Source organism: Aptenodytes patagonicus, chromosome 2 (assembly GCF_965638725.1).
Source record: "Aptenodytes patagonicus chromosome 2, bAptPat1.pri.cur, whole genome shotgun sequence".
NCBI lineage: Eukaryota > Metazoa > Chordata > Aves > Sphenisciformes > Spheniscidae > Aptenodytes > Aptenodytes patagonicus.
The window spans coordinates 8735297-8762393 of NC_134950.1; the positions used below are offsets into that span (position 1 = coordinate 8735297).

The window sequence follows — 27097 nt, forward strand, 5'->3', positions numbered from 1 at the left end:
TGGTGCATGGGTTTGTTCCTTGCCAGATGTAGGACTTTCCATTTCCATGTGTTGAATTTCATGATGTTCCTGTCAGCCCATTTCTCCAGCCTGTTGAGGTCCCTCTGAACGGCAGCATGACCTTCTGGTGTATCAGTCACTCCTTCCAGTTTCATATCACCTGAAAACCTTCTGAGGCTACACAGTCCAAACATCTAGGTCAGTAATGTAGATGTTAAACAATATTTGCCCCAGGATCAACCCTGGGGTACACCACTAGTGACTGGCCTCTGGCTAGACTGCTGCTGATAACACTTTGAGCATGGCAGTGGATTGCTTGTGACCTGCTGTGTTGCCCCTCCAGAAGATACCAGAGTGATTCAAGTCCCCCATGCGGACCAAAGTCTGTGAACGTGAGGCTTCTTCCAGTTGACTGAAGAAGGCATCATCTACTGTTTTTTTCAGCTCAGGTGGCCTGTAGCAGACATCTGTCACCGTATCACCCACGTTTGTCTGACCACTAATCCTGACCCGTAAGCTCTCAGCTGGCTCATCATCCATCCCTAGGCAGAGCTCCATGCCTTCCTGCTGCTCTCACGTATAGGGCAACTTCCTTGCCTTTCCAGCTTGTTCTTCCTGAAGAGCCTTTGTCCATCCACTGTAGCACTCCAGTCATCTGAGCTATCCCACCACAGCTCTGTGATCCCAATAAGACTGTTTGACAAGTTTTCTACTAAAAATACAGTATTTTTATTGCATTAAAGAAAAGTTGTCAGTGTTAGCAGCCTTCAAATGCATATCTCCTTGGTCATATCAAAGCTTAGTGAATAACCCTAACAAAAAAATCACCTTAAAAGGTGAGCTATATTGATGAAATAGGGCAACATGGGAAAGATGAAGAGGCAGCAGCTCAGAAAACTAATATTCTTCAATAAAACATTAATAGAGTGGGAAAGACTGTGGTCTAGTGAAATTTAGACCTCATTAAAGCCAGTGGGATTGCAAATGCCCTTTCAGGGCAGACTAAAGAGTGTAGTAGGAAACAGAGGCAGAGGAAGATTGTTGGCACCTGAGGAGACAGTCCTCATGTTAGGGCTTGGGAAACAAAAGTGTTTGTCTGCTGTGGTGTTCACCAGCCGATGTAGGGGTTTTGTCTTGCTGTGAGAGCTACTTCTGCACTGGGACTGGCTTGTAAAAACAATGTCAAATAGAGCTACGTGGCTATTACTATTTTTTCATGTTCTTGGTCAGTGTAGGCAACTGGTGAAACTTTTGCCTAGATAAAGTTGTTTCCTTGGTATGGTGCTCATCTGTAGGCCTTGCCACAATGATTTCTTTTGCCAAGACTGAGGAACTGGAAAGTAGCTCACATGCCATGATGTTTTGCAGTCATCTCATGTTGTTTGTCTTTCTGCTTTATAGCCATGCATCTGTTCTTGTACAAATTGTAATGCACCTCTTTCTCCTTTCTCCTTCTCTCCATATTTTCACATTTTCCCTATGCAGCTTGATGAACTTTTTTTTTTTTTTTGAAACAGTGGTAATTATTGGAGGTTTGTATTAATCATGTTTGTGTTAGTTTGTACCCAGGAACCCAAGAAGAATGAGCCCTTTTTGTATGCAGGCAAAGTGGTTCCTTTGTTAAAAGTCTTCAACAGAAGAGATCCCCCCAGGTAGAGAGAGTATATGACATATTAGACAATGCAGTGACCACACATGGTATGTTAATCTTCCCTCTGCTTTCCATTTCTCTGCAAAAATCATGTCCTAAGTCCAGGCATGCAGTTCAGAGATCAGCTAATAAGAGAAGGTGAGACCTTGAAGAAAAGGAGTGAAGGATACAGAGAAAGTGCTAAAAATGTAAGAGCAGCAAGTAAAGAGTGAAGCTGAGGTGAAGGGAAGGAGAAGGTTGAAGTGAGTCATAGTGAGAAGAAAGCAGTGTCAGACCAGAGCTTTCCAAGGAGCCAGGCATCTCCACATTGGATGCTCTGGGAAGTGCTCCTGTCAGGTGGGCCTCCCCAGGCCTGCATGGCAAGGATTTAAGGTGTAGGTATTATCTTATCTGGGATGAGGAGGCACATGATGTTCCCCTGAGTTAGAGCTAAAGAAATATCCTGTTAATAAACCTGTAGTTTTCTTGTCCATCTGCCTGGAGACGAGAATCCAATGTGCTGCCATGACCTCTGTTTTTATTCAACGTCTCTGGATATTTGTCACTTCTGATCTTTGCATTTCTCCTAAACCTGGACACAATGCTTAGTGCTGTAGGAGGACAGAGAGCCAACACGATGCAACGTGCAGGCCTGCTTCCACTTTGTACATATACTTTCCTCTCACATCAAGCAATTCTTGGAAGTATTCATCTTTATCAATCCCTCTTTCATAAAGGTTTTGGACCTGATGAAGCATAATTAGATCATTTTTTAAGGCAAGACCCAGAGTCATGTCACTGATTCAACAGCTACAAGACAGAACAATCTAGTGTGGAGTTAAACACGGCTTGCCTTTACACCCAAGCTGTTTCCCCCGGAGCATTTTTTCATTATCTCTGATTACTTAGTCATAAAGATTTAAGGAATAAGGACAAAAATCCTGTCTTCTTGGTATGCCTTAAAAACAGTACAGAGCTTGCAATGCCGATATTAATAAAGGGTTGCAACAGTTCAGCTATTAATACATTTTCTCTGGCAGAGCTTAGCAGAATATGATGAATTCTGGGTAGAGTATGTTATGCTAATTAGCAGAAATATAGGAAAGACCTTTTCCCTTCTGAATATAAGAATACTCAAAATGAATACTGTAGTTAACATATGCACACAGGAACATAAGATTATATGTATCACTGGCAACATCGTCTTATTAGCTACGAACATATGTTTTATACAAGGAGAGGCCCTGATTGTTAAAGAAAGGGCAGAATACTGGCAGATGAGGTGAGGAGAAAGAAGCAAGAGATGGAGCTCCTTGGATACAGTTCATAGAGACAACCTTGGAGACTTCTTAGACCAAAACCCACCTGTTTCTATACAGTATATAGACCAGGGTCTTCAGGGTCTTTTGGGGAAAAAAAACCCCAGTGACCCAGCCCCCCCCCCCCCCTTCATATTTATATCAGTTAATTAATATGGACTGCTTTTTTCCCCCTTCTAATGAGAGCTATCCTGCAAAGAAAAAGGGGAAAACCCAAACCACGGAAAGATATCTTTCCCCCCAATATTCCAAGTATTCACTTCTATGGGAGTGAACTGCCTTGTCTGAAATGTTTCCCTGTATCATTCCCAAGAATATAATAACTTCATAGGAAGAAATGGTTGTGGGTTTTTTTCTTTCTTTTCCTTTAAATACTGTCTTGAAATAAGAAATGGAGAAACTTCCAAAGCTGTTGTAATCAATTGAGAGAATTGAATACTGTGTATGAAATATTTCCTTTAGAAAGATATGTCACAGCGGGAGTTACAGTGGGATAATGAAGCACAATCCTTCTAATTACAAGACCAAAACAAAACAAAATGCTAATGCTTCTCAAATCACATATAGTGCACAGACATAGTAGATGTTGTTAAAGTGGAGGTCTTTATGTCTTTCCCCTTGCTTTTAGTGTCCCTTTAAGCCAACAAGAAGTTCTCTGCTATTGTGGTTGTTCACACAAAGCAGAGTTTGGCTCATGTTTACTGGTGGCACTGATATAAAGTGATTTAACCACCTGAACCAAAAGTAGGCATTTAATGAGCAGTGGGAGTTTTGGATTTGAAGGCATGTGGGGCTTAATGTTGGGGCAAGGATATCTTACAAAAGTCCAAGGGTCTCCACCACGCACTGCTAAAATTTGCTCCTGTTGACACTGCACTGAGTTTACTGTAGGCTTCAGTGAAACTTTTGTCAGGCATCTGATGGAAAAGTCCATTGGGAATGGTGGAATTATTAGGTGGCCTTTGGGTCAGGCCTAATGAAGAGATCTTTCTAGTTACTTGAGCTTGAACTGTAATTTCTCTGTGAATGCTTATGAACAATTTTATATATGAGAGTAACAAGAGGAAGTAGAAACAAATACATAGCAGAAGTTCTTTTCATTTTTCATTCAGAAACTGCCAGAAAAGTCTGCTTTCTTCATCTCAAGATTAGAAAATGGCATCAGATGTCATATTCGAAGGACTCTGAGCAAATAATAAGGATACGAGCAGCCCGATCTAGCAAAGTTCACAGAAGTCAAAGCAAAGTTCCCCACTGACTTCCTAGAGTTTTCCATGGTGTTTTAAGAGTGAATGTTTCTATTTGACCTGTATTGTGGTGCTGTATCATAAAAAATTAAGATGATACACAATATCTTCTATTATTCAGTATTACTCTGAAGATGCATCAAATGGAGTATGTTTTCCAAACACAGGACGGTCCGTCTGCTGTTACTTATGTTGCAGTAAATTCTCTGAGGGATACATTCTATGACTCAGAATCAGTTTGAAATAACACAGTCCCACTTGGTTCCTGGTAATCATCACGCACTTTGCACCATGCTATGCACAGAACGTGTTGTCTTATTCAGATCCATCTTTTTAGCCTCTGCTTTCTTTTAAGTATACAAAACACAGGGGTAGGTCAACAAAAGTTCAGGTTTTGGTGAGACAGCATTTGCGATTATAGTTCTAGCCTGTGTGCTTGTTTATTGTAAAAGGAACATATGTATATACAGATACACTGTAAGCCTGACTGCTCCAGATTTATCCTTTCTTTTCCAGGTTGAAGGAGGAAGGAAAGGGGAGGCAGAACTGAACCCAGCCATTCGGGTACAAAATGCTACAACTTTTTTTTTTGCATTAAATCTTAGATACCTTTATTTACACAATGCCTCTATCACCTATTCTTGATCCAATCAGTAGAGACTTTTACATTTGATACAATATAAGTGTGATAAAGGCAAAAATAATCTCCAAATTGTTGTGTGAATTAAATATCTGCTTGTTAACAGAAGTGTAATACCAATAATTTGCAAAAGGCTTTGGCTATTAAGACAGATACCTCAGAGAACAAGCATTTCTCTTTCTGTCCCAGCAACAATTTATTGACGGTCTCGATTTAGAAACATAGATAGTGAAAGACTTGAAAAGGGTCACAGAAGTACAGCTGTTCCAAATATATTCTGTATAATTTTGATTATCGGGATCCAGGCGTAGGACCTGCAGTGCATGGATGCACTTCTTTGAGCTTCAGGGTGGACTCCTGTAGTCCTAAAATTAAGTGGTCTAAGCTGCCTAACAGCTCTTTTGAATTTAATTGCTCAGAAGCACATGAGGTTTTTTTACATGTTATAGAGATGTTCTGAATATTGTGCTTATTTTTCCTTTACATGTGTCCTCTGTCAACCAGATAAAGTTAAGATTTCCTCTATCTCACTGGTGCACTGTAAACATTGGTTAAGTGAAGAGCTGGAAGTATTTAATTATTGTGATAATATGAGGCCATTATATCCTATTGATTGTAGGTAGCTGGCTCTAGGGAATGCACTGTATAAGCATCTGAAGTGCTTTCCAGATACTAATTATTGCCACAAGACTATCATTCCCATTTGAAGGTAGGGAAATCAAGGCATGGATCAGTAAGCATTGGGGCTTTCGAATACAGCAACTCTCAGTCTAGACACTGAAATCCATACTGAAAATTTCCAACTAATTTCAGTGTTTTGCTCTTTCCAAGCTTGCTGGAAATCTGTCGGGGAAATGCAGAGGTATTCAAAAGATCTGAATGAGGCCTTTTGGTTTGTCTAAGTCATCTTTGCCCTTAGCTTTCAATCAATTCTGTTAGTGCAGAACTTCTGGTGGTTAATACAGCTCGTGCCTAGGTGATTTAAGGGCAAATGTTGGATACTGTGGGCCAAGTGGCTTGCTCCCTGACGTGCTGTGAGCTGCTGGGGTGAGACCTGGGAATTCCAGATTCAGCCTCCCAAATCTCCTTCCTTTCCAGCTTTCAGTCTCCAGCAGCAGCAAGTCACACTTCTGGCCCAGCACAGCTATGCCGCGGACGGAAATGCCAAAAGGCAGCTGAGGTAGTGAGGAGGAACGTGGGCTTCTCTCCAACGTGCACAAATATGTTACATCTTGCTAATGCATTTAAATTAATGCTCTTGTAGTTTCCTGGTAAGAACAAAAATATCTTGTGGTGCAGGCACTTTCCCTTTTAGTGAACAGTGATGCCTCCAAAGAATGAGGTCTTGACAGTCTGAAAGAATTGTCTCTTTTCAAGCAGAAAGGTCAACTACAGGTGAAGGAATTGTAATGAGAATACCTTCAAACTGCTCTGTCACTTACCTCCATGATGATGCTGGGAGCTCTTTCTCCAAGGCTAGATATATTTAGAGTTTCCTTGATAGATCATTCTTTTAAGGGCAGATTGATTGGGCCAAGGTATGAGCAGACCAGCTGTAATTTGGCCTGAAAGTAGATAGTGATCTGGCAAAACGGATCCTCATCTGCTACTCTTCCCCTTAGCTCATTTTCCTGTAGTAAATCTGCCTTTGCTCACTAGCTGGCCTCTGTGCTGAACTCTGCTACATTCAGAAGTGCCAGCAGGAACAAGGAACAAGAAAATGCCCAGGAAGACATTTTAACAAATTTAAATCTCTCAAAGTGGTGGGATTCAAACATAGGCTGCAAGATTCTGCTGAACTGGAGGGTGCAGCATGCTCCTCTGCAAGCAATAGCAAAGTCTTGGCATGGGCTCTGGGCCTTGCACTGTCTGAAGCCTCTGCCCTGCAAGGGACTGTAATTTCCAAGACCTCACGTTGTGGCATTAAGAGAAAGTGGTCCTTTCCAAAGCAACCTGAAAGCATATTCCCCCAAATGGACCAAACCTATTATTTTTTTTAACCTGTTTTTTTTCCCCATTAAATTGGAAAAGTGGGTTTGCAGTCCTCTTCTGAAACTGCAGAGATGTGTCTGACCCCTGCTCCAGGGAAGTGTCCCCACTGGGATCACACATCCGGAATGGTAAATCCCCATGGCAGAAAAGAGAGGCCATCAGATCTCCCGGGCTCTTAACTTGTCTTGCATGTTTTGCAACCAAAAAAGGACATATTTTGACCTTAATAGAGCAATGACCAGCTTAGGTAGCCAAAAGCTATGGCTACAGCAGAGTCAGAAGTAATTTCCCTGTAGGCAGAATTTAGCTTGCTTGTGCACTAGGGAGGAAACCACTGCACCCTGAACTTGAGCGGTCATCGGCAGCCTTTGGTGGGTGGGGCTTTGGGTATCTGAGGCTGTTAAGGTGGTACAACTCCACTGACAGATTACATTACCAAACATCGGGAGAAAGAGATGCCATACTGGAAAGGAACAAAAACGGTTCTGGTTGCTGTCGGGTTGCTGAATGCAGAGCAACGCCGTAAAAACCTCATGCAAATTCAACTCCATTAAAGAACCTCATGCAACTTCAACAGTACTGCAAGCAATCTCAAGGCTTGGAAAGGACAGTAGGAGCAATTTGTTTCTGTCTGTTCAAAATGCTGCATTTTGGCTTTGGCCAAATTTCTAATTTCATTACTACTTGTTTGAACCTCTAAAAGAGAACTGTGAAATGGTAAAACATATTCAAACAAATATTAAAATGAGAAATTTTGACTCTGTCTAAACTTCTGCAAATAGGTAAAAACCCCTCCACTCAACTTCATCCTTGTCGTTGTTTTCTTGTTAACATATTTTGAGTTTGACCAAAAAAAAGGTTTCCCTTCAGCTCAGCTTGAAGCCTCATTATGAAGTCAAGAGACAGAATCCATTCATCTCACAATGCTTTTGTTCTTACAGCTTTCTAGAAATGTCTACCAAAGACTTCAGCATCAAGGCTCGTAATGAACCTGGATATCACAAATGACCTTCTGCCTAACACAGAGGATCAAGATGGAATTAACTCTGAGTGCTTTTCCGTTTGGCTTCAGCCTCCTACAAACCAATCTCTAGCCACAGTCAAAGCCCAAGCATCTGCTGCTGTGAAAATGGGATGGGACAGCTAGATGAACAGACATACATGCAAGGAAGAAATATTTTGTTTTTCATCAAAAAGCCAGGGAATAAAACGGATGTTTAGCTTGGGAGCCCAGGAGGTTATGACAGCCTCTTTAAAAGGTGAAATTTTACAACACTGAGTGCGATTTCAGGCTGCTGAAGATTTAGACAGACACGGGGATATGTGGCCTTGCTACTGAACCTCAGTCAAAAATGAATAAAATCTTCCCAGTTTACAGGGTCCACAGATCAGCAAACAGACATTTGACTGACTGGGAAGTCTCTGTTCGGTCCCTGCTGCTTAGTGATGCTGGCCTGGCCAGCCGTGCATGTCCTCAGCGTCCACCCCAAGGTGAAAGCAGTGTCCTGGTTTAAACCTCCCTGAAACTGAGCATGAGGAGCTGCTCAGACATTGAAATTGAACTATTGTTTGCTCAGCCTTTTAACAACTTCTTACCAAACTTATCAATTTTGTTGGTTTTATTTTTTAAACTGAAGAAAAATCAGCTTTCAAACTATTCCTAGTGAACAAAAAGTGGTTTGCTTTCTTCTCCCAAAACGTGTTTCCAAGAAAGAATAATAATAAAAAAAGAGCTTAACTTATCACATGTTGATAAAAAAAAATAATCTTTTTTAATCAGTTCATACCATTCAAAAGAAAACTCTGAGAGAGTCTTTAACTTATTGCTGAAGAATTTCCATGCATATATGTTCCTAGCAAAGTTTTCAGGAGTCAGACCACTATTCTCGTATCTGGGATGTGTCCACTCCTCAGCAAGCCCTGAACTAAATTAATGATGAAATAAATGACGGTAACTTTGGGCACTGAAAGGAACCATCTGGTGGAGATGAGACTAACAGATGTGCTTTCACTGTCGGTACCTCAATCCACATACTTAAGAACTGCACTGCTATATACCTCCCTGTTCACCTGCTTATTAATAACGTAGCATTTCTGTTCTTGCAGCGCTGAGGGATCCCATTCATCGTGCCAGGCCCTGCATAGCGCCAGATGTTGTAGTCTCAAAGCACTAAAGCCCTAATGCTCCAGTGAACTCTGTGCACTGGCCTTGGAAGAAGATGAAGCACAGGACCAAGTCCTAAGGAACAAGACAAACAACTGCTCACTGAACGGGATACAGAGTGGTATTGATCACAGCCACACAGGGAATAAGTAATAGTAGGAAGAGAAAGCAAGATCTTTTAAGTGCTACACCTACGTATTAATTGCCAAATCAACTCGCCTCCTGAACAGATGAGAGCAAATCTTATTCCTTCCTGCTGTGTCTTCTAGACACACTGTCTCTAATGATGGTTTCTTTGGATATCAAAGAAATAAAGCTGAAATCAAGCTAAGCAATAATATGATTTACGGACCACATCCATATTGTCGCTGAACAGGTACCCTGGACTCACCCAGACCCACATTTGCAATGTTCCAGCAAGTACAACTTGCTGGGTAGGCAGAGGGTTCCTCCAAAGCAGAACCTTGCGACCTTGTTCTTTTGGCTACTTCCTAATCAGTTCTTTTTGAGAACAGCAAAGTAATTGGTAATAGAAACAGGGTGCTCTGACAGTGAAGGGTCCCACATCATTCAAGGTGGGAGGTGTGGACATCTGCTGTTCAGGAAATAAATATTCAGTCTGGCAGATTTCTGGTGCATCTCTTGCTCGCTAAGCTACAAGCATTACGCTATAGCTGGGAGCTGCAACAAGAGTATAGCCATGCCATAGTTTCTTGCCTGAAGTTGACTTTGGTACTGTGCAGGTTGATCAATAATTATCTTTGTGCAATACAGTTTTCCGCAATCAATGATAATCCGTTTCTCCTACTGAAAACTAGCAGACAGAAGGTGCAAATTATGAAATAGAAAGGCCACATCTGAGAACAACAGAAACCATAGATTTGGGAGCATCATTCAAAGGGAATGTGTGTATTAGGTCTGTTCAGCTGCAAACTGTTCAGCTGCTGGCCTGTATCAGAAATAGTGTGGCCAGCAGGAGTAGGGAAGTGATCGTGCCCCTGTACTCGGCACTGGAGAGGCCGCACCTCGAATACTGTGTTCAGTTTTGGGCCCCTCACTACAAGAAGGACGTTGAGGTGCTGGAGCGTGTCCAGAGAAGGGCAACGAGGCTGGTGAGGGGTCTGGAGAACAAGTCTTCTGAGAAGCGGCTGAGGGAACTGGGGTTGTTTAGCCTGGAGAAAAGGAGGCTGAGGGGAGACCTCATCGCTCTCTACAACTCCCTGAAAGGAGGTTGTAGCGAGGTGGGTGTTGGTCTCTTCTCCCAAGTAACAAGTGATAGGACGAGAGGAAATGGCCTCAAGTTGCGCCAGGGGAGGTTTAGATTGGACATGAGGAAAAATTTCTTTACTGAAAGAGTGGTGAAACATTGGAACAGGCTGCCCAGGGAAGTGGTGGAGTCCCCATCCCTGGAGGTATTTAAAAGACGTGTAGATGAGGCGCTTAGGGACATGGTTTAGTGGGCCTGGTGGTGTTGGGTTGACGGTTGGACTCGATGATCTTAGAGGTCTTTTCCAACCTCAATGATTCTATGATTCTATGATTCTAAACCAGGAAGAAAAAAATTTGTGAGCTCCTGGCATTGTGCAGCTCACTGTTGTTTTCAGCATGAAGAGACCGCATGGGCAGGAGAGTGGTCCTTCTGCCTGTGCAGAATAATGTCCGCACTGAGAAAAGCCACAAACTGAGGTATGTATGTGGTGTGGACTTGAAGGCTTTTGCTGGTCCTTCAGAGCTGCAGTGTTCAGAAAGCCCTTAAGGAGGTGCTTATCAGATATTGCTTCTGATGAGAGGGGGAAGTTGGCAATGGTTTGTGTGTCATGTTAGAGACAAGTGGGCAAGGAAAGGGAGGCTGGGAATAGATTTTCACTTTTACATGTGCAAAGACAGAAGCTATCCTAACACAGGGCAATTTCTTCCTATACTTGGGGAAGGTGATAAGTGGCATCCTTGGAAGTCCGGAGTGAAGTCTTGCTGCTACCAAAGACAGTGGACAGAAACTTTGCTCATAGAATCATTGCCAGCCCACAGGCTCTTTCAAAGGATGTTCTCCTCTCAAGGACTGAATGTGAAATAGGGATAGCTTTGCAAACCAGAATTGGGTTCCACATGTGAAGGGCTGATAGCTGTGCATCATAATGCACTTCTGGGTTAAATTCCTTGAAATTAAAATATATGTCAGGTACTTCAATCAATCTTTTGTGTATCTGGATGTTCATAAGTCAGAAATGAGGTAATGTTTAACTGTGGAGTCTTCAGCTTTGGATATATTCAAAAGCCGTTTGGATGTCCTGGGCAACTGGCTCTAGGTTGTCCTGCTGGAGCAGGGGGGTTGTACCAGATGACCTTCAGAGGTCCTTTCCAACCTCAACCAGTCTCTGATTCTGTGATTCTGTGAATCTGTGAATATCTGAAGACTGCTTCCTATCCATCAGAGAGGGCTCCAACTGAAGTTATTAGTTATTGAACTCTACTGGAATAGGACTATTGAGCATTGTAAAGCAGACTGTACCATGACGGCTTTACAGCCAACATCACCATTTCAGTTTGTGTGATGCTTTGTACAACCATTTACGGTCCTACCCGGAGCTGGTAGTGATGTTGTACCAGTATTCAATCATCCTCATATTTTACCAAGAGTGATGAAGCCCACATCATGGAGAAACATAATTCTGACACCCAAACCATTCAAAGCAAAGACCTCTCTTTGTCTACCTCCACTAGAAGGGACTTGACTGAGGAATTTGCAGCGTGTCTGTTTATAGCAAATACAAACTGATATTCAAATGTTTCTCCCATATGTGGCCACCCTTCTCCCCTCTTCTACTTCAAATCATGCTGTGTGGCCACTCCTATTCAGCATAAATTTAGAAGCATTGGATAAATATTTCCAGAAAATACCCAAAAGAGATACTGGTTTGCTAAGCCAGGCTGCTTCCTTGTTTAAAAGTAGGCAGTGTAAAGGAAACCAGTGGGTAGGTTCCCTGAGAGACACATCTACTACATATTCCTCTGAGTTGCCAGCTGTAGTGATGGGAGTTCAAATGTCAGGATTTCAGGCTGATCCTGTGATGTCCCAACACCTGAAAGTGAGACTCTCACCTTACTTTCATTCACTTACAGTCAGGATGGGAAGTGAGAAACTCCAAGCGGCTCAGAAAAACTCATAAAATATGAGATTAGATGAGGGAAAGTGAAAGACCCATGAAGACCCATCTTTATTTTCTTGTTTTCCTTCCCTGAAGAACCGCACTATTTTTTCAGGCAGCCCTTTGACTTTTAATGTTACAGTGCTGCTGTGCCTCGTGTGCTAAAGTGGCATGCCTGGAAATGAATCATAGTAAGGCAGATCCAAAAGCCTGAAAAGGTTAAGCATGCTCTGCTCAGTGGGTTGAGGAATAAAAAAGTTTAGGACAAGTATTTTTTTCAAGAAAGTCAAGGACTAGGATGGTCAGAGATCAGCAGAGCAAGGAAGGACCCAGGAGTCCAAGGTTTGGAGCTGCTGCTGGACAAGGCCAATACAATGCATAAACCTTGCTGGTTAAAATCCCTCCTCCTGTCTCAAAGACAAGAACTGTGCAAAATGATGGGACAAGATTATGGATGTACACATGCTTTCTGCACTGTGCCATGGATTCAGTAAGGTGAGCATGAGTAAAATATGGATGCTCTTCTGATTGGTTTGCAATGATCTTTTAACGGCATTGAGATGGTGCGAAGTTACAGTATATTGATTTTCTTTTGTCCATGCAGTAGGTGTGGAGATTTCTTCTCCTCTTTATGTTTTCCATGAAGCTAGTAGGCAGTGAGGCCAATGACAGCTGGCAGTTGGTCTCCCATTTCTATGGATGGCACAGGCAGCCACCTCTTGTGCTCAGAGGATCGTTGAGTGCCAGGGGACCAGCTTAGGGAGAGCAGATTTGGCACAGGTGATTTCTGTGGACTCATTTCCACTGCTGACAGGCACTGATATTGTCTACTAGGTCAAAGCTGCTGCAGCTGCAATCCAGGGAACATTTGATCTGTCAGCTCTCAGACCAGGGGACCCGTCCTGGTAAGTCTTTCCCTCAAGTGAGCACGTTTCTATGGAGGTATTTTACAGTTGGTGTTTTATTTTGGTGGGTTTTGGTGTTTTTTTTTTTTTTTCTTTTAATGAGTTTTGCACAGTTTAGGACCAGCAGCACCAGCCCCACAGTTATTCCAACCCCGAACAGGAGCTAATGTAGGCTCTGGTTTTCAGCTGCACCTTGTCGCTGTAGAGAAAAGGAAAACAGCTTGAGGCAGCAGCTACTTTTCATCAGGCTCATCTGTGGTCTAGGGAAGGAAGAGCTGGCTGGCATAACTATCTTTTATATTTCTGCACAGCTTTGAGATTTCATGGACATCTCCACCCCTCTTTCATCAGCAGATTTAAGGAGCAGACACTGATTTCAGTCTCCTCAACAAGACTTTTGTGTGCCTTTCTGCCTGGCCTGGTTTCGTGGAGTTCATGCAAAGATCTGGAAGCCAGAAAGTGACATTTTGATCACTTTGACCATCTGCAGATCACAGACTGTAACTTCAAGTTAAACTAGGCCATAGCTTTTAAAAGTAAAGATCAAACCTACAACTCTGACTTAAGACCAAGTCTGAGAGTGTGTCATGATTTAACCGCAGCCGGCAACTGAGCACCACAGTGTTTCGTGGCTGACTAGGCTGTTCCACTCATTGACTGTTAGGCTTTATTTTGTGTTAGTTTAGCAGGCAGGAGCAATAGCCACAGCTTCGATTCCCTCAATGCTAAGCCCTAAGAAACAAGGCCTAAAAAATAAGGGCTTGACGTGTAACTATAAAGAAGAAGGAGGTCATGGATACAAAAAGAGGAGAGAGGAAATGCTTGAGCATATCTATGCTGCTGAACACTGAAGTCACAGTACACGAGCTAGGTTGGATGTTTGAACAATGTAGCTGTGGCAGCACAGTGCTGTGTCTGCAATAGCAATCCCTAAATCAGCCCCCATGGGGCTTCAGGTCTCTTTCATGGCTATACCGTTCCTACTGCCTCAATTAGCTGGGGTGTCAGTGCTGCACTCTGTACTTACACTGCCTCATTTGGCATTCATCAGTAGGTGCTTCCAGACTGTCCACAGGCACGTTGGTAGATTTTGTGGGCATCCCAGTAGTGAGTTTTAACAAAATGGTTGAAAGGGATCATGAGATAGTTTTGTGTGTGGATGGTGTCCTCCTCAAAGCCTTTGGAGCTTCAGAGGAGAGAGCATGACGGTACTTGATGGAGCTTCTACGAAAGGTTGAGCGGAGGTTGGTGTTAGAGACCAGCTAAAAATGGGATTAGATCTTGTCAGCCTCAATGAGAAATGAGAAGCCTTGAAGCACTGCAAACATTTTGCTTGATAAGATAGAGGAGCCAGCAGAAGGATAGAAAGAGAAAGGCAACAAAATTCGACACCACTTGTGCGCTTACACTGAAACTGAGATCCCACTTACTTCTATGGTTACATAGCTGCACCCTCCATGCGCTGGGTCTTGTTATATCCAAGACTGCTAGGTCAAGAGGTCCTCAAGCTTCAAATCTTTTATCCCAGGAAATGATCCCTGTGGTTCTGGTCTTCAGCACCTTTCTCAAAGCATGTTCTACTAAAATTGGACATGGCATTTTAATGACAGTTTCACTCACACTATAGACAGTGTTGCTTTCTGTTCCTGATTCTTAGATAGCCCCCTGACCATTTTTTCAAGTACCAAATCTCTGTTCCTCTGTCACTGAAGCCCATGAGCAGCTGTTTGCCCATTTTGCTCCTGAAGTCTTTTGCGGAGTAACTGGTTTTCCATTTGCAGCTTTCCTTCTTGTAAACATGATCGAGATGTTCCAGCTGAATGTGCATGTGGCACTACTGAAACATACTGTGTGTGTTTGTGTGTGGTTTACCAAGCAGTCCTGTGCTTTGTCATTCACAAGAATCCAGCTGATCTCTGAATAAGCCAAGATAAAGCCATATTATCTTGACCAACAGATATAATCCCTTCCTGTTTTCCTTTGATTTTAGACTATAACCTCTCCGACTGAACCAGTTTTCTGTTTGACAAGGGCCAGCATAACCTACTGGGAGATGCTTATCACAGGTCCCTCTGCACACTCCCAACAGAGCCTGTTACAGCCTCCTGGCTGCAAACTCCAGCTCGGCAGAAGCACTTGCTTTTGATTGCAGAAATCTCCAGTGTCAGCCAAGGAGGTGGATATCAAACCTGTGCGCATTGGGTGCTGCCAGCAACACATCATAAATAATAGTAATGGACCGTAATTGCTCATCAAGCCAAATCATAAGTCTGGAGTGCTCCATCTGGCCAAACTCCCTTTGACGTCAGTGGGAGCTTTGCCAGCAGGTGTGCAATAGGATAGGGGTCCCAAGCAGCAGTGCCACCAACAAGGTACTGTAGCATCAGTCCTAGGGTATGACTCAGATCCCCTTGAAACTGCTGGGTGTCTTTGCACTGATTTAGAAGGCTTTAGCTAACTCCCCTTGTGTTACACTCCTTCCCAGCCAGTATGGGTACATCTGCGCAATAGTTATCCCAGATGGAGCATGGAGGAGGAGAATTCCTGACACTGAGCAACGGGATTTTAAATGTGGAGAGGAGATGGAAACTCTTTGCTGTTGGGTCTTAAAAGGTGGTTTGTACGGGGGTGATCTGGGACTTGAAAATGTCCCAAAAGCCTGCCTTTTGGAGGATGCAACTGAAAAAACCCAACATGTGATTGATATTGAAAAATGTTGTGTCCCTGGCGTAAGGGCTATAAAAGCCAAACAAGCTGGTGTGCCTGCCTATCAGTCACCTATTGCTATTTGACATTGGTACAACCCTTTGCAAGTGAAAATAATTTACTGCCCCCCCTTCCCCCCATGAAAATTATTTACCATCCCCATTTCAGTTTGAACATTTACTGTTGTGGTTCAAAACTGTGATGAATTGGTTAGCTATAAATTTTCTTTCCTTCCCCCTTCTCCTCCCACCTCTTCCTATGTAATGCTGGGATGAAGGTTAAGGCATAGGGTGTTATCTGAAGTAAGTGCTCTATTCTCAGTGCCCCATACATCCTCACTAATGCTTATAGCTCCCCTGTGGTATTGGGAAGTATCATCACTGTTGTACTGAGGTAGAACAGGAGCTGGAGAGAGATAAATGGCCTAGTTATCTAAACTTCCTAGCCTCCCACAGCCCTCCTTGGGAATACAGCTATAAATGACATTCAAATGATGCTGATAGATGTTAGCTGAGCGGGGAGCAGAATGTGTGCGTTCCCGGTGCCGTGCTCAGGCCAGCCACTTCTTGCTGATAGTGTCACGGAGATCTCAGCTAACCTGACACTGGCTGCTGAGGCGTTAGCCGTGTGGGTGAGATACCGCGCTCTCTGCTCACATCTACTTGTGGACAAATCCCTTGGGACTGCAAAGGTTCAAAATCGGATGGTGACTGAGACATTAATGCTGGAGCTTGCAGAGCTGAAGGCAGATGTGTTAGCTACAAACTGGGAGGGGGAATGGTAACAGAGGGGAGCTGCAGGCTGTGAAAGTCATTTTTTCTTTTTTGGCACTGAATCTGCGCAACCCTCAGAGGGTCCAAATATCAGAGGGGAAACAGCCCTTCTTCCACCCAGCAATGCAATGGCAGAAGTGTCATTTCTGAGTGAGCTGGGACATCTCCAATAGTGGCCTATAGTCTGGTCCAAGGTAGTCTGGTCCCTGCAGCCCTGTGGTGGGTTCAAAAATCACCTCCAGGAGCTCCCTTTCCATCTGTTGTCCTTCTTGGTGTGTGAAACAGGAGAAGGACTGCTCAGATCATAAACCCCTTGGGGAATGGAGCAGCAGCAGCTAGAGTAGGTGGCAAATCTGCTTCTCTTATGAGTCTGGAAGGGCTCTTGGGTGTCTTGGCATCTCTTCAGGAGATACCAGGAAAACTCCCCCATCTGGAGGAGGAGGACCTCTCATGAAAACAACCAGCAATCTCTAAGGCTTTGTCTTTTTATTTTATTTTATTATTAATATCTGGCAAGAAAGAAAGGCTTGATTAGACCCTTTGTATCCTCCCAAGGTGTAGCTATGCGAATGCTCAGCCCTGCAGGCAGGTTTTTACTCGAGAGCAGCTCTAAGAGGAGAAGGGATGTTTCTAGCGTGTTGTGGCAGAAATCCCAGGACACCAAGGGTGCAGGGCACACAAAAGCTGTCTCTTCCCGTCTCCCTTGCAGCCAAAATCACATCCCTTCAGAACTTAGGTCCGAGACTGGTCTGGGGTGCTGGTACACACGCTAAAGAGGGGGGAGGGAGCTCTTAGGTCCGACTGGTCAGGGCAGATCCCCCCGGGGCTGCAGCTGGGCTTGGGTCCCGGCGCTGCTCCCTCGAGGAGCCACCCGGGCTGGGGACCGCAGCCCGGGCTGGGGCAGAAGCAGCATCTCCCGCAAGAGACCCGTGCAAAAAGCTGATCCCCGGCGCGGCTGGGGGCTGCCCGGGCGTGCTGCCCCCCCACCCCCCCCCCTCCGCGGGCGGAGGCTCCGGCTCGGCTCGGCTCAGAGCGAGCCGCATCGGCAGGCAGCACCTCCAGACGCCCACCCGCCGCCTCTCCCGGCATCCTTCATCCATATCCTCCGCTCCTTCCTGCTCCGGCGGTGAAAGCAACCCCCCGCCGGGGGCCGGGGATGCCCTCCCCCTCCCCTCCCTCCCCTCCAGCCGCAGCGGGGGAGGGGGGCTGTGATGCTGCAGGGGGATCCCCGGGTGTCGAGCGGGGTCTCCCCTTCCGCCGGCTGCCGGGATCTCCCCGCTCGGCGTCGGCGGCCCCAGCGGCGGCTGCTGGGGGCTGGCAACCGGGGGGGCGGGCGGGGGGCAGCCCCGTGGCGGAGGGCCGGCGCCGGTGCCCCACGCACCGTGGATGACTAGACACCCGGGACTGGGGGAGCGGGGGGCGGGCGCCCGGCTATTTGCTGGCTGCATACAATGGGCCACTCCCTAACGTGAGGGCTTCGGGGGAGGCAGGAGCTGGGAGGAGGAGGAAGAGGAGGCGGCGGGGGGGGGGGGAGGAAGGGGCTCGGGCATCGGGCTGGTAAATAAACTCCGCGATGATTTCCCTCCCTTGCGCCGGCCCAGGTGCCCGCCGCGCTCCTGCCTCCCCGCTGCCCGCCGGCGAGGATGACCTGACGGGGATGTGACTGCTTCCCCCCACCCCACCTTTTTTTTTCCACCCCCCTCCCTCCATATATATATATATACGTGTATATATATATATATGAATATATAAAGAAATCATTTTTGGGGGGGAGGGCGGGGAGCTCGGATCATGGCCTTGGGGCTCCCGGGGCTGCCGCCGCCGATCTGCAGCTCGCCTCCGGGGCCCGGCGGCGACGATGGGGCTGAAGGCGCGGCGCGGCGCGGCGGGCGGTAGCGCGGCCGGCGGGGCGGCGGCGGCGGCGGGGCGGCGGGCGGCGGCGGGCGGCGTTGGCGACCCCGAGCAGGGCTCGCTGGCCCTGGGCACCGGCGCCGACCGCGACGGGACGCTGCTGCTGGAGGGCGGCGGGAAGGAGGAGGGCGGCAAGCGGAGCCCGCCGGGGCTGGGGCTGCTGGCGAAGACCCCCCTGAGCCGCCCGGTGAAGCGGAACCACGCCAAGTACCGCCGCATCCAAACTTTGATCTACGACGCCCTGGAGCGACCCCGCGGCTGGGCGCTGCTCTATCACGCCTTCGTGTGAGTACGCGGGCGCGCTGCCCCCGCGGAGCGCGGAGCGGGAGCGCGGAGCGGGGCTCCCCCGGGGCGCGTCCCGGGGCGGCGGGGGGCTGCCCCGCGGAGAAGCGCCCGGGGCCGCCGTTTTGCTTTATCATTCTCGGCGTAAGGCGCGCCGGGGGGCTCGCTCCAGCACGGGGGGAATGGCAAGGGTCTTATTATGGGGTGCCCTGCCGAGTGGTTTGATTTATTTCTTTTCTGTGGTCGGGTTTTCCAAAATGAGCAGCTTCTCTTAAGTCTGTGCCTCTCTCCTGTACGTATACCCGCGTTGCCTTGGAGTGGCGCGTCCGAGCCTGTGTGTCTTAGACCCTGGAAAAGGGATGCCGGAAAGACCAAGCGCTGAGCAGTTTTAAGGCTCGAAGTGCTTAAGGGGACACTGCCGGGTTCAGTTCAGCCTAGAGCATTGCGTGCGGTTAAACTAGCTGTTATACACTCCGAATGAACCGACTCTTTCGATAGTAGAAAGTGTCAAATGAAAAGCGTTGGGTTTTGGTCCAATAAGCGTCACCCTGCAGTGCATGAAACCGGAGCATCGCAGACTGTCAACCAGAAACTTAAACTGGCCACAAGCGAACTGAGACAAAACAAACTGGGTTTGTGGCCCAAAGGTGACAGGTCAAGTTAATGACCACTGTTTTGCACTCCTAAAAATTCTGTTCCCTAAAGTTTTCATAAGGTATATAGAAGAAATAAATCTGTTTCCAGCATACAATGGAGTTGGCAGAGTCCTATTAAAATAAATGCGGTTTTTAGTGTTGTGAATATGTTTGAAAACGCAAGGGATTATCAGTGATCATGGTGTTACTGTTTTTCTTTAATGCTGTAACGTGTACAGAGCTCTGTGTGACAGAGGATTTAAGCAGTGATTTCTGAAATAGGTTTATTTGCCAAAGACAAACAAAGTGCTCTGGGCTGCATGGTCTGTGAGCATGGGGCTGGATCTTGGGAAATCCTGATCATTGGTGTAGTCCTTGCACTTGCAAATAAACACCTTGAGTGTAGGGCTGTGATTTTACCTTCAGGTGAATTTCTCGTTGATGTTTGCAGGGATTTAGCCCTGGGTGAGGAGGAAGAGGCAGCGTTCACTATTGAAGTGCTGCTGTGTACCACTCACTCGTTGCTGCTCCCCTCTTTTCAGTGTTTTTACAAAGTGTGTCTTGGGACCAAGGTTCCTGCTGTCCAGCTTAATTTCTGTGAAAATGTGGACACTGGATGTCGTGACATTTTTTCAGTTCTTTCGCCCCTTTTTGCCACAGGAAAACTTGTGCTAGCAGGCAGGGAGCAACAACATTTGGGGTGTGTTATGCTGGGAAGACTCTTTGGTCCGAAGCTTGCTGTTCAGTTGTGCTCAGCATTGCATAACGCTGCTTCTTGTTGGGGAGAGCCATGTCTGGGCGGAGGGGCACCCCGTTCATCCTGCCTTGGTCAGCCCCAACACACTGCATAAGTGAGGCTTTAGCACATGCCAGAGTGTTACGGGCACTTGGCATCTCTCTACGGACAGCTGTGGCAGCTGGGTCAGGTCCATGCCTGGGCTCATGTCTGGATATGAGCAATAGGACAGTGGATGAGTCTAGACAGGCTCAGGCGGGCTGAGAGATTCACATTTATTTGCAATGGTGTAAGAATTTCCATGTTACAACATTCATTTTAGATAGCTCTCTAGATGTGTGGTTAACCTTAAGATCCTTATGCAATATGGATCCTAGAATAGGAAAAAATTCAGTATGTTTGTAAGGTTTGATCCTCCTTAGGAGTGGACCTGACGCTCTGTGTGGCCAACTTCTCTTTGGTGACTACTCAGTCCTGCAAAACTGAGATGTGAGTCTGACCTGCTCCCACAGAAGTCAATCACAGTCTGGTTAAGACAATCAGTGCCAAATTCAACATTAATGAAAAAACACTTTTAGGAGTCCTTTATCCTTCAAGGAAGTAAAATACACAAGTCCTGGTCTGCCAGCCCGGCACAGACATCCCGTCCCCTCCCAGGACACCCAGGGGGGCTCAGCAGTCCCAGGCTGCCGTTCGCCACACTGTGTTTCTGTTCAGTCTCAGCTCCTTCTGAACTCAGCAGAAGTTGTGGGCTCTTACCCCGCTGTAGGATCAAACCCTACAAAAGAAATCTGCTGAAAGTGATGGAAGAGTGTGCTGAGATCTTGCTGCCAGGCTTCAGAGCTTTTTCCTGCGACTGGAGAACGATGACCTGCTCGAGAGCAGAAGCAGTGCCGTGGGGAAGCAGCACCTAGGTTGATATCCAGAGTCTTTGTTCTTGCTTTCAAATGAATTGTCTTTTAACCTTTTTCCTTCTGAAAAGGAGTCTCTCTGATGTTGGAGGTGCTGCATGACACCGTGTAGTGCCATCCCAGCAGTCCTCCGGTGCTTCTTTTCACACTAAAACAGTTTACACTTTCCCTTGGGTAGGTGAGAGATTGCCAGCCTTTCCATAAAGTCTGCAGATTTGATGCTGTTTTAATTTTCAAGAAGAGTCCCATTTATCTTAATGACATGTTACACTTTGTCTCAATCTTCTGAGTAACTTTGCAATAAATACCATGCAACCAAAATTAAGAGTAAGAAGGTTGCTATCATACAAAAAAACAGAGAATAAACAGCTGAGGGCCAAAAGGGATTGCAGCATGGGTGGATGTGATGAATTTCTTATAGATCCAAGCATTCAGAGGTGTTTAATGAAGAAATGATGCCAAGGACTCCAGTGCTGTGTATATCCCAGGGTTTAGGAGGAGGGAAGCTGCTGATGGAAGAGGGTTGCAACTTTCAGGACACGCTGAGGGTGTTGTGTGGGTGCAGGAAGGGGCTTTGCGAAGGTCTTCACAGAAGCTTTGGATGCGAGAACTTTTAGAAGGATGGTACAGACGGGATCTCGTTAAATCGTTCAGTGATGCCCATATGGCTGCAAAGGGGTCATGATCCTTTGTGTATCCCACTGTTACAATGTGCACATAAAGAAGGTTTGACGCAGTGCCTGTTGTAAACGCTCACTTTAGTTTAGGTGAGGTTAGATCTACTGAAATGATTCAATCTATTGAAATAATTCCATGAGAATGCATAAATGTGATCAGGGCCTACCAAACCCTAGGGACAAAGATGCAGGGGAGAAATTCCTGATGGCAATTTTAGCGTTCAGCTTTCACTGGCAGTGATTTATGGAAAGTGACATGAGATATTTTCCTTGAAATTCTTCCTCCTTCCTTGTTCTGCACAAGTGAGTTTGTCCAAGCCTATCCTTATAGCAAAGGGTCCTAAAGAAGCTGACTCTGTTTCCTTCAGCATCTGAAAATATTTATTCTCTGGCAGCTCTGCTAAACAGGAGATTTACATAACACCCGTGAAGTTCCCCTCTGCTAGGACACCAGGGTTCACAGACTTCTTGGCAATATGGCAATATCTTAATGGCATAGTTGGTAAGAGAAAATTGATTTTCACATGAAAAAATTCACCTCTGTAAAGCTAAACTCCTGCTAAACATTTTCAGTTAAAAAAAAAAAAAAAAAGAAAAATCTGGTTTAAGCTTTGAGGTTTTTAATTTGGAAATGTCTCTTGGGGGTTGCAGGTCAGGCTACAATCTATCCCTACTCTTTTCTGAGCTAGTCTCCCTGTAGGTGTAACTGCTGTTCCTGTGATGTACTGAATTCTCCTTTGTGTTGAGCAGCGCAATATATTGCAGGAAATCCCTGTGGTTGTGCCTCGTGGGATGTGTACTTTGGCCAGGGAGACCGACTCGAGACCTGTTCGCCTCCACGAGCCATCCAAATGCTTTATTTATGGACAGAAGCATAAATGAATCAAATGAAAAATTGAAAACGAGTAAGATTTTGATTTTCCAGTTTGTTTTTAATTGTAAGCACGAAATTTTTGGTGGATAATGGACAGAGTCCAGAAAGGTAACAAAATACAGATCAAGTTTGCAGTTGCAATTTGTGGAAAATTTTCAACCTGACTTAAAGAAAAGAGAGGCTGAAGGAGAGGTAGCTAGGAGATATTCTTATTTTCATACCATCCTCTGAGACAACTGCAGCCTTTACTTTCATGGAAAAATAAGACTAGGAGAAGGCTTGGGATTAGATTTTCTTTTTTGGGAAAGCATGCGATATTGGCTACACTGTGCTGGTGTAGATCACCACGGCATACCTGCCGATGAGAGAGGGAAACCATGGGGAACAGTTGAAAACTCTTCCCTATTTGCTATGCGATTTTTCCTCAATACCACTTAATACCTGGAATAAAAAGAGGAGGCAGAGTCATGCGATCCATCAAATTGTCAGTATTTCTGGGAAGCACCAGTGAACACCTCTTGCATGACTGATTGTGGGCGGGTTGTTTGCGGAAAAGAGGGTTGAGGGACTCGGGGAACAGGTGGGACTTTCCATTATTTTCCTCTTTGCCCTTCAGGAGATGCTCCGTAGGATGTGCTGATGCACCAACCTGTGTCAGCCACCTGGGGTGAGATGGGAACAGGCTCGGGGTAGAAAGAAGGATAAACATGAATCCTTCCTTGGCCTGTTTGGCATGTACTTGTCTTTAAGTGAGTCCCTGGAGCAGCAGAGCAAGCCTGGTCCATTAGCAAGTGCCCTTTGCTTATGTGTTCGCCAATATGAGTTCTGTTTTAATTATTTATGCTACTTCATCGTAATGCATAGATAAATATTCTGCAGTATACTTTGTAAAAAATAATGAAGTCTTAGTCATTGGAGACCTCACCGCACACCTCTGCTATTGCATCTCCATCGAGGCTTGTGGAGTCCGCCCTGGGTTTGCATGCGGTTTAGCGAGATGCGACTGCATCATCTCAGCTGCTGGGATCAGCCGGCATCGCAGGCTGTGGTCACCGGCTGCCGAAAGCTGGGGTTTGCTGGTAGGAATGAGAAGGGGCAGCAGAGCCTGGGGAAGCCACAGGCTGTATAATATGAGCGGCTTGCGATCCCCAACCGTAGCTTCGGAGTTGCTTCAGCAGCTCGTAGGTGCCCAGTGCTTGTTTAAGCACCCAAACTACCTCTGAAATTACAGACCTGGCCCTTTGGTGGCAATAGGTGTGTTTTCACGTACAGCCTCATATCTCCTTGCTAGGGCATTGGTGCCGACAGCGAGACCCACTCCCAGAGTGGGTACCCGTGGGTCGATTCGGTCAGCCCGTGCGGTCGGTGTTGCCATGGCTACGCTGCTAACTTGCCGAGTTTTGGTGCTGCTCATGCCTGCTCGATGGGTTCGCGGGAGCTGCAGGCGCACAGCTGCCTGTAGCACAGGCATGTGCCTCAGTGTCCCCCAAAACCCCTGGGGACGCAGATCCCTGAGCGCCCTTCTGCAAGTGCAATCCCCCGCTCACACCACGCAATGCAGCCTCATCTGGATGGGCGTCGAGATCCACCGCGGCCAGCGATGCATGAGGGAGGGTGTGATGTGCGGGCAAGCATCGGCGCGACTAGCGACAGCAAACACTCAGCAGCTGGTCTTTCGATGCTGTCAGCTTGGCCCAGGAATAAGCCCCTCAGAAAGAAGTCATAGCCCCTGGTGTAATTTCTGTAAAACTGAACAGTCCCAAATTTCATCATTTTGATGAGAGGTGATACAGCAAGGCCCCTCCAGCAGCCAGCAAATCATGTTTTTCTTCTCTTTTGAGACACTTAGTAGTGAAGAGTAGCACCATCTCAGTGCTACCCCGGCAATCCTGGAGGCACCGTCAGCGGTAAAGCCCAGGACAAGACTTATTGCAGTATCTCCAGCACAGCAGTTGGGAGTCTGGTTGGAGTTACCACTCAGTTCGTAAAAGCCATCTCAGTTTCTTCTTGTGCCTTTCTCTGCTCCTCGCAGCGAACATCAGATCACCATGGGGCACAGCAGGGTCTGGGCACCTCTGGGTCAGCTGCCGGGCGGAGAGGCCACATGGGTTTTACTTCTTGTTTTAATCTGAGATGGAGATTAAAGAAACGTTTCCAAAATGAGCAGGGAGAGACTTTCCACACCCATTTTTCTCATTTTGGTGCAGAATGTAGAAACATTCAAAACAAACTTAATGGAAAAAATAGTAACTAAAGACTATGCATATTAACAGCTGGATTAAAAAATCCTCACATACATATAATGCCAGTTATATACCATTGTATGCTTGAGTGTGTGTAAGTGAACATGCAGGTTGCCCCAGTAGTTCTTGCCTCTCCGAAACATCACACCAAAAGCTACTCCCCCAGCATCTTTCTGTTCTTTCTTTGGGGTTCCCTGTCTTCAAATATCACTTGATTAAATCCTCCTTATTCATAGCTTAGCCAATGTACAAACCTGTGCATGTATGTAGAGTGCAATTCTGTACTTGGTCAGTAAAAAGTCCGTTCCAGCATTGAGATGTATATGCAAGGTCAGGTGATGGAATGCGTATTCAAGGACAAGGTCTAGACTTAAGTAATTTGGATCTAATGTAACAGCTGTAAGAAGCTTTCAAAAAAAAATCAGTCAAGTGAGTGTTGAGATAATTTATATCTTGTTTAGGAACATAATAGATCGGTGACCTTAGTTATAGCTAGGCAGCTGGGTGGTTGGATACTACTGTGATCAGCCTTGCATGGTATAAATAAATAATAATGTTAATTCTTGTATTTAATAATGCTATATTCCCTTCTTGTGCGTGGAACTTTATGGAAGGAGAGGAGCCATGGAGACATTACATCTGCTATTGCTTCTGGCAGATACTGTATTAAATGGGATAACTTAAATATTAATAGATTTGCAAGGAATAAGGTCCACAAGAGCCGCTAAGTATATGCTGCCTTCTGTCTTAGGATGAAACTTAGCATTTTCTGCAGAGAGAGGGACATGCCCAGGGATATTTAGGTTCCTGGTAACCTACTTTGGAAAAAGTCACTCTGGGAGAACTTTCAGGCTAGAAATCTGTAAATTGCCTTCCCCAGCCTTAAGCGAGCAAACTACTTAAGAGCATGTTTAACTTGGAGCAAGTGAAAGGTCCCACTGATATCAGGAGGAACCTATCCAAGGTGACACTGAGGTGATCCAAAGCAGAAGAATGTGACTGAGATTTGGTGAAAAGCAGCACTAGGTATCATCATCTTCCTCTGCACAACCGACTTGCTGCTCTACTTGGGCCATGCGAGATCCTCCTAAGCTACAGTTCTCCACAGGATCTGTCACAGGCCTTCATCCGTCCCGTACCTTAATAGCCGCCTCTGGTTATAGTCACCAAGATAAAGCCTTGCCCTCCACAGAGGTGCTGCCTTTTGCTCATTTGTGTGAGTTTTAAAGAACATGTTGAAGTGGAGTTGCATATCTTCAACACTGCTAAATCTCAGTTTGGAGAGATGCTGAGACCCTGACATGAGAAGCATCCAGTGTCTCCTGAGGTGGCATGTGCTCTCACTCCCTTCTCCTACATGCATTAATATTGCCAAAGTCTTCCCTATTTTACTTTTTTGAGGTTGCTGGTACATGGTGGTGGAGCATTACAGGTCCACTGTATGGCAGCGGCAGTGTTTGGGCTGGCTGTTGTCTTTTGCTTCCTTTGACTTTACGTGCTTTATTTCATTTTATGGGTACTTGTATTGCGCTTGTCCTCCCTAATTTCAGAGTTGTTGCTGAGAGCTGTATGGATGTGTTTCGCATTCCTTTGCCAAGCTGTATTAGTTTGTGATTGTCATGTTGACTCTCCAGTGGTGTTTTCTGATTCAAGATGCTTTTCATATCTACTTTCTTCTGTCCTCACCAGTGTTTTGATCACCTTCCAGATTAGTACCTCATAATTTTGTTAACATTCAACTTAATTCTTTTTATAGATCATTAAGGAAGCACTCAGTAAGACCAGAAGTAAGAAAATCCATTCAGCATTTCACTAAATAACAACTTCCCCCCTTCCTGGTTAATATGATATCATTTGTTATGGCTTTATTTATAGTTCTGAAGCCAGTTTTTAATTTCATGTAGTTTCTCCTGGTCATCTGAATTAATACTAGAACTAAGATTTTATGAGACATTGCACCTATGTCAAAACAGCAAATATTTCCTAATTTCTTTTTGTTCAAACCTGATTGTTGGGCTATGTTTATTTATTTAGTTCAGTGATATGCATTTATTTGTTATCTTCCCATCTCAGATTTTTCATGCTTTTGACATGGTAGGCGTGTAGGTCGTATAACAAAATAACTCAACGTTCCTAGTGCCATCCACCACTAAAGTAGAGCTAAAGCAATGCTGAAAGCTTAAATGCCCTGATCCATTCAAGTTCTAGTTCTTATATGTTTTATAGGAGCCATTAGGTTTGGGTTATACCTAACTTCAGGTGAAGGACAGAGATGTTAATCCTAAACCCGAAGACTCTTTACAGGG

The 27097-nt window shown here is 45.6% G+C and overlaps 1 protein-coding gene across 2 annotated transcripts in view; it reads left to right on the plus strand.

Annotated features, from left to right (window-relative positions):
• The first annotated feature begins 18380 nt into the window (after positions 1 to 18380).
• The window catches only part of KCNQ3 (potassium voltage-gated channel subfamily Q member 3), a 215971-nt gene continuing 207254 nt past the window's right edge, over positions 18381 to 27097 (plus strand). For both annotated transcript variants that reach the window (XM_076329077.1, XM_076329078.1), the window contains exon 1: positions 18381 to 18718. In XM_076329077.1, coding sequence (XP_076185192.1) covers positions 18381 to 18718 — 338 coding nt within the window. The remainder of the gene's footprint in view (positions 18719 to 27097) is intronic.